The 7,926-nt window shown below is 56.8% G+C and overlaps 1 protein-coding gene across 1 annotated transcript in view; it reads left to right on the forward strand.

The window, feature by feature from the left end:
* IGF2R (insulin like growth factor 2 receptor) overlaps positions 1-7,926 on the forward strand; it is a 104,225-nt gene extending 96,299 nt beyond the window's left edge. Inside the window, exons 45-48 of the mRNA XM_058735827.1 lie at positions 1,280-1,466; positions 3,917-4,069; positions 5,322-5,391; positions 6,068-7,926. Coding sequence (XP_058591810.1) covers positions 1,280-1,466; positions 3,917-4,069; positions 5,322-5,391; positions 6,068-6,484 — 827 coding nt within the window. The 3' untranslated portion in view covers positions 6,485-7,926. The remainder of the gene's footprint in view (positions 1-1,279; positions 1,467-3,916; positions 4,070-5,321; positions 5,392-6,067) is intronic.

Below are 7,926 nucleotides of genomic sequence, written 5' to 3' on the forward strand. Positions count from 1 at the left end.
GGATAAACAGTCTATAAAAGGTCAAGTGCATGTTTCCGCGCTCGGACGCGGAGTGCACGCGTCACCGCGCTTGGCCGTGCCCGACGGGCAAGGCAGAGGTACCCGTCACGTCAGCCTGATTTGCTTTCATGATTCCACACCAAGGAGCAGTAACCCCCGCGGTTCTCTTTTCTAGCAGTTCTGGGTTGGATTTACTCGTACCTGTGCGCATCGTGCGCATTTACTTATTCGGGGTTAATTAAACCCCTTTTAGACCTTGTCGCTTTCTGCATTCATTAGCACTAGAAAGTAAGTTTAGTTTTAAGACCACTTGTTGTGTTGCATGAAGAAGTGCAGATTGAATCTCTTCCTGAGTCTTCATTCATTCGAGACGGCAAGAGTAGGAAGCTGCCACGGGCTCCCCCATCAGCTCGTGGACGTGGGCCCGCGTGCCGGCCTCGTGGGACAGTCCGTTCAGGCCTTGCCTCAGCCAGTTATGCGTGAGAACACGTGGGGCCTCCCGAGCCCAGCCCGCACGGGCCGGGGCTCAGGGCTCCCTGTGTGCGGACGTGACCGCCTCACACACGGAACCTGGTGGCTGTCCAGCGGTGGCTCGCTGTGAAGTTTGAGCCACCTGCAAAGTTTGGGGAGGGCAGCGTCCGCACAAGGCTCCCTCACCTCTGACACCAAGTGGGAGTTTTGGGGGGCTTCCCCCGCCACCCTCAGGTCTGGTCCTTCGCTGGGACTCAGAACTCACGGAGAGCTGTTACTGCCACCGTTAAGGATGACAATTGGTGGAGGGGAGAAGCACGCAGGGTGACATCCAGGAGGGAGCCAGATGCTTCCGTCGTCCTCTCCCTGTGGAATCGGGCTGTGACCGTACACACGGAGTGTCGCCAACCGGGGAAGCTCGCGTCTCCGTGTCCAGGGGTTTTGTTGTGGTTCCGTCACAGAGGCTTGTTTGGTTGGCCCGCCGGTTGCTTGGTTCCCCATCTGGTCCATTTCGGTCTCCGGATGAACGGGTACCACGTGGCCAGTCCCCATTCTGAATCCTGTGAACTGAGGACAAAGGCCGGACCTCTCCTGGGGTCAAGGTTCAAGTCTTTCCTGCTCCCGGACTTCAGGCGGGGGGCCCTGTAAGGAGTGTCAGGTGGCCTGTGAGAACGCGCACGTGTGAGACCTTTGAAGAAGGCCCTTTACGTGAGATCTTAAGTCTGTGCGGGTGTTTTACAGACCACGAGGACATTATTGAAACGTCGATGGTAACGTTGTGTGGCTGTGTCATACTTCCTTTTTACAGACGGGGATCTAGATGTGGTGTTTGCCTCGTCCTCCAAGTGTGGAAAGGACAAGACGAAGTCTGTGTCTTCCACCATCTTCTTCCACTGCGACCCTCTGGTGAAGGACGGGATCCCCGAGTTCAGCCACGAGACCGCCGACTGCCAGTATCTCTTCTCTTGGTACACGTCTGCCGTGTGTCCCCTAGGGTGAGTGCGCGGGCCGGGCCACTTTCCGCTTTCTGCGTACGCTCACCAGCCGCACGCCAGCCCGCCCTCCCCTGACTCAGCTCGAGCACGTATTTGTGTGTGTTCTGCCCCACCTAGTGTGGGGATATTCAAGTGTGCGCAAACACCGGAGAGGCAAGCCCCACGCGGCCAGCACGCGGCCTCACTGGCTGTCCAAGCGTCGCCCCTTGTCTGCTCCCCCACCGCCACCGCCCACCATTCCCAGGGCACCCCCATCTGCCAGTAGGCACGCACGAGGCCTGAGTGTGCCCGCTTTCTTTCCGGCCTCCCCCATGCTGCCTCACGGCAGGCCGATGCTGAGCCTCGTCTTTGTGTTCCTAGCGCATTTTTCCTTGGGTTCCAGTGCAGATTATTATATGGTAAAGGTCGCTTTACCTTGAGCGAGGTAGTGTTTACGTTTGGACGAAGGAAAACTTGTTCTACAGAGTTTGAAGATCGGGCATAGGCCAGGTTTTGCGTGCGCATGTGGGAATGTGCATTTCTGTGCCAAGGGAAGGGTGATCTTGGCCTCTGTGTGGCCTCAGGGAACTCTCTCTTCCTGTGCCCCAGGGCCTTTGCTCCTCTGCCCAGTTCACTGTCAGGTTTAGAGACCTTCATCTGGAACAAAGTGCTACAGCTTGCTTTCCTCTTGGATTTGTTTTCTTCCCATTTCATCCAGGTCCTTCTCTTACAGAAGCGTTTTCAGTCTCTGTCTGAGACTACAATCAAGAGAAAAAGGAGTTCTTGCCATGCACTGGTTTCCTTTGTGTCCTGAAGGAATGTTTCTCTGCAGTCCCTAGAAACCGTGGTAGGAACAGTGGGAGGAGTCCCAGATCACATCTGTTAGATCTTACATGAGTTTTCATTTTTAAAAAGAGTCAGCTTTGTCTGAAGTTTTCCAGGAACATGAACGCAAGGCAAGTCTTAAATTTCTAGACGTTGGTGCCGTATAAACAACAGACACAGAGTTGTGTTGTTAAGCATCTGACTTCGGCTCAGGTCGTGATCTTGAGATTCTTGAGTTCAAGCCCTGCATCTGGCTCTGTACTGACAGCTCAGAGCCTGGAGCCTGCTTCAGATTCTGTGCCTCCCTCTCTGTCTCTGTCCCTCCGCCACTCATGCTCTGTCTCTGTCTCTCTCTCTCTCTCAAAAACAAACATTAAAAAATTAAAACGCAAAACACACAGTGAAGTTAAGAACCAGTAATGAGAAATTAACTGAAAAATAGAAATACATTTGCAAACTAAAACACACTTGAAAATGATTCCTGGCTCCCAGGAGAACCCAAAAGTATCAGTGAGGACACACCTAGAAGTGAGTGACGATGTGCCTCTCCCATTGGGACGCGGGGGTGCGTCCCAGGTGCTCCTGAACAAACTCCTGTCCCTCGGGGTCCACAGAGCACGTGTGGGGGCATCCCCGCTCGAGCATACAGCGGCCAGTGCCTCCACGCTGGAACCGAACACTGAGGTCGTCGTCCGGTTTGGAACCGGATTATTTGGCTTAGGCTGAATGCTGATGGGTGCAGTTATCCTCACTCAGTTGAGCCGTCGGTTGCCCTCTGACCCAATCTGAATCAAGAAGTTTTCTGAACCGTATCTGCACCTGTAGCCTCCAGTTCATTGCGGGTGTGGCCCATCAGTTGCCTTCTCTCCTCCCGAGCAGCCCGTATAGTCCCTGTAGCCTGCCTCTCTGCCTTCCCAGGGCGGGAAGAACTTTGCTAGAGGATTCTGTTACTGTAGGTGCCCTGAGTGCAGGCACGAAGGGTCGGAAGTGTCCAGTCACTACACGGACATCTGGTTCTCTGAGCAGAAGGTCCGTCGTGGTTTTTCTAGCTTTGTGTTCGTTAATTTGTACTACTTTCCTTGAGCGTTTAAGGTCATAGAAATACGCTGCTCTTTCCCACACGTGGGCGGGACTCGTGCCGTCCTAGCTGTTTGAGGGGCGGTCGTGTTGGTCCAGGGACGTGCCTTCCGGACGCGGCAGCCCGAATGGAGCGTCTGTGTTGTGTCCAGCCGCGTCCTGTGCGTGTTCCCTCAGCCCTCATGAGGCACCGACGGTGTGTCCTGAGACGAGGTGGAGGGGACAGAAGCCTGCCCCCGGCGGTGACTGCTTGTCCCCAGGGAGGGAAGCTGTGGTCCTGGGAAGATGAGTGTTGCCGGCTTATCCCTGCTGTGGCCTCCCAGGTGCCTCTGTGCCCTGCAGCCATTCGGGGCGGTGGGGGGGGGGGGGGTGGGCTGGCAGCCACAGAGTAGGCCACGCTCCTCCGTAAGAGTTGCCTGCGCGGTTCCAGGCGGTGCCTTCCACCTGCTCTCCGGTCCCGCCGCCGTGTCGTTAAGGACCCCGTCCTGCTGTTCTCCACACCCCGGGCTGGGAACTGCTCCGGCTGTGGCTGCCGTGGCACGCCGCCAAAGGACGTGGCTTCCTTTCAGGGTGGGCCTTGATGGTGACGGTGCGGGTGAGGACACGCAGGAGCACAAGGGGCTGTCGGAGAGAAGCCAGGCGGTCGGGGCTGTGCTGAGCCTGCTGCTCGTGGCGCTCACTGGCTGTCTGCTGACCCTGCTGCTTTACAAGAAGGAAAGGAGGTAAGGAGAGGGGAGCAGGTGTGCCCTGAGGCCAGTGCTTCAAGGTCGAGTCCTGGGATGTGTGTGTGTGTGTGTGTGTGTGTGTGAACCATGGAAACGGTCTCCGAAGTCGTGTAAACGTCCGCGTTTCTGGGACGAGGTGACCGTCTGACTCCCAGGCGTGTGAGTCAGGCCCTGGTGGTCGTGTCGTGTAGGAGACGCCACGCAGGCACTAAGCCTGGCCTGTTTCTAGGATGTTGGTCTCTGAATGTGTCCTAAGAGACAGCAAATGAGCACGTCTTATGAGCAGGCGTCCTTCTGATCAGCTGACCCCTCTACACGGTCCTCCCCTTCCTCCCGTTTACTAGATGCCTACCATGTGCCAGGCATGATGCCGTCTTCTTGGCTCACGGTTTCTGGGTAAAAGGGCTTGTCACCACATTTCCGTGTGGTGTGTGAATGAGGCACAGGGCCCATGAGCCCTGTGCGTGGTCCTCCCTGGCAGGTGGGAGAGGGCGTCCAGAAGTCCCGAGTGTGGCTGTCCCGGCCCAGAGAGGCAGGTACTGGAACGAAGAATCCGGGCCGAGGGTCTGGGCATGAGTTTTGGCGCATGTCTCCGTGCAGCCCTGGGGTGGGAGGAATATGTGCCCTTGTCATAGTCACACGGGACAAAGCAGAAGCCCACGGTGGGTAACTTGCACTTGCCTTTGCTGGACCACTGAGAGAGGAAGCAGGTTTCGAATCCACTTCCGTCTGCTTCCAAAGCGTTCTTTTCACCGAACTCGTGTATAACCCAGCTGCTGTGGGTTTAGCGTGCCCGTGCCATGGAGGGATGTGCCTGTGGGGGCTGCACGCTTCTCTGTGAGCAGATGCGCAAGGTGCCAGGACTCCGGAGGGGCGGGCGGGCGAGGGGCCGGGGCCGGGAGGACTGGCACGCGAGATGCCAGGGCTGCGGAGGGGCGGGCGGGCGAGGGGCCGGGGCCGGGAGGACTGGCACGCGAGATGCCAGGGCTGCGGAGGGGCGGGCGGGCGAGGGGCCGGGGCCGGGAGGACTGGCACGCGAGATGCCAGGGCTGCGGAGGGGCGGGCGAGGGGCCGGGGCCGGGAGGACTGGCACGCGAGATGCCAGGGCTGCGGAGGGGCGGGCGGGCGAGGGGCCGGGGCCGGGAGGACTGGCACGCGAGATGCCAGGGCTGCGGAGGGGGCGGGGAGGGCTGGCTGGGCGGTTCTCCTGCCCGGCTGGTCCCGCCCGCAGTGACCGCCCGCCCCGCAGGGAGACGGTGGTTAGCAGGCTGAGCAGCTGCTGCAGGAGGAGTGCCAGCGTGTCCTACAAATACTCAAAGGTAACGTCCCGTCACCCCCGCCGCCCCCGCCCCACTGTTGAGCTGTCTGTGCCCTGATGGTGTCAGCCTGTGACGAGGAAGACGCCACCACAGGCCTTTTGAAGGAGAAAAGGGAAAGGTCAGCTGTCGCTCTGAACCCGAGCGCACTCCGTGTCCTTTCTGCCTTCAGGTTTTATCATCGCGGCTGCGGCTGGTTTTCTCAGAACATTTAATATTTCAGTTGCTTCTACTTTGGGGGCTATTCTAAAAACTAAATAAATAACGAACGTGTCTGTGCATCTGGCACCTGATGCGTCCCTTCAGATAAACTTCCCCCGGACAGGTGTTGTTCGGGTAATGGGCACACGCGTGCTCGTGGCTCTCGGTCCTCCAGCCAGATTGCGTCCTCAGAGGTTTCGCTCAGACACAGTCATGTCCAGCCCCTGCGGCTTCTCGTGCCGCACGGCCCCTCCCATCCCCTGGGTGCCGGTGACCTGCCAGCCTGACACCAGCTGCCTCGTGGGGTCCAAGCGGGAGCCGACGGTCGCCAGCCTTCCCTTCCTTTCCGGGTGGGGGACCCGGGAAGCAGGGAAGGGGTTCCCCAACTCAGGCAGGTCACAGAAGGGGGAGGGTCACAGAGGAGCGGCGTGGCTTGGGGCCTCAGAGGGGCTCCAGGGTGTGGCCTCGTCCCTGGCAGGTGAACAAGGAGGAGGAGGCGGATGAGAACGAAACCGAGTGGTTGATGGAAGAGATCCAGGTGCCGACCCCAAGGCCCGGGAAGGAAGGGCAGGAAAACGGCCACATTACCACGAAGTCCGTGAAGGCCGAAGCCCTCACCTCCCTGCACGGGGACGACCAGGACAGCGAGGACGAGGTCCTGACCATCCCGGAGGTGAAAGTGCAGGCGGGCAGGGGGACCGGGTCAGCGAGCGTGCAGCACGGGAGGAACGCGCAGAGGAAGGGGCTTCGGGAGAGCACGGATGGCGCGGGGGTGCTGGTGAGAGGGGACAGGGCCCGCACAGGGAGGCCCAGGCCCGCACAGCAGAAGCCCGCACAGCCCGGCAGCCTGGCGTCCTTCCACGACGACAGCGACGAGGACCTCTTACACATCTAGTCTCCTGGCGCCTACAGGGGACGCGGGTCCGTGGCGTCGCCGAGCACCTCCAACCAAATAAGACTTCAGTTCGATGATGCTTCTATCATTTTTGCCTTTAACAAGAACTGTCTCAAAAGGGAAGAGTTTTTTGTGATGGGGGAGAGGGTGAGGAGGTCAGGTTTACGGTCCTCGGAACGTGGCTCTGCCCCTGTCGTGGGGGCGGTGCAGGGCCCCGGGTTTTGTCCCCAGTCCTCAGAAGCATGGCTGCCGTGCGCTTCGTAACGTGCGCCCGGGCCAGACGTATCTTGGAACAGAGGGCTGTGTATTCGAGAAAAACCCTTGCTGCTTTAGGCCCTGTGGGGTATTTGACCATTATATTTTAGCATTTAATTCTCTCCTCCTATTTATTGACTTTGACAATTACTCAGGTTTGCAAAAAAGGAAAAACGAAAAAAAAAAAAACCACAAAAAACAAAAAACAAAAAAAACAAACAAACAACCCAACAGTTTCTTCGTGACAGCGGGGGTGACCGTGGTTCATCCCCGGTCGGAAGGGGAAGCTGTCGGTGTGCTAGGAAAGTCCATATGAGATTTTGAACTGGTCAATAATGTAGCCTGTAAGTTAGAATGCTCCAATCTGTCCCTTCCTTTTTGCTTCCTGTTTCTTAAGGGAACACGCACGTGCGCGCACACACACACGTGCACGCGCACACGCATGTGCAGGGTCCCCGAGTGCCTAGGCTTTGGAGGGTTCGCCTGCTCTCTGCCCTTAGTCAGTAACGGCTGCAGCGTTTTGCATGACATCTTCAATCCTAGGTGCACAGAGCACACTTATCAGTATTTCTTTCGCCGGCTGGTGAATTCAAACAACCCACCCAAAGATTATTTTTGTGTGTGTGTGAGGATGGAGTTGAGATGTCAGAGAAAATAACTTTCCTCCAGATTTGGGGGATAGGTCTCACCTCTTCAGGTTCTCATGATACCACCTTTACTGTGCTTATTTTTTTAAGAAAAAAAAAAAAAGTGTTTATCAACCATCCGACCTATAAGAAGCCTTAATTTGCACAGTGCGTGACTTACGGAAATTGCATGAAAGCCGATGGGCCAGCATCTCGCCCTAGCGTTGCACTTGGGGATCCCGCTCTGGGGGTGCTGGGTCGGCCTCTCGGTGCTGCGGGACTGGAGGGCGGGGCCGCTGTCCTTCCCTCGCTGTTGGCACCTTTCTCGAAGTGTTTAATGAATGACTTTTCTCGAATTCTAGAATTGTACATAGACTCGGTGGTATTCATGTACTGAGAAAACCACCCTACGGTGGTTCCTTGGTTTGTACTCTGTTTGGCTGGCTAATTTGATTTCAACATGAGTGTATTTTTTAAAATTGATTTCTTTCCTCATTTTTTTTCAATCAAATTTACTGTAATATAAAGTATTCAACAATTTCAATAAAAGATAAATTATTA

Source organism: Neofelis nebulosa, chromosome 6 (genome assembly GCF_028018385.1).
Source record: "Neofelis nebulosa isolate mNeoNeb1 chromosome 6, mNeoNeb1.pri, whole genome shotgun sequence".
In the NCBI taxonomy this organism is placed as follows: domain Eukaryota; kingdom Metazoa; phylum Chordata; class Mammalia; order Carnivora; family Felidae; genus Neofelis; species Neofelis nebulosa.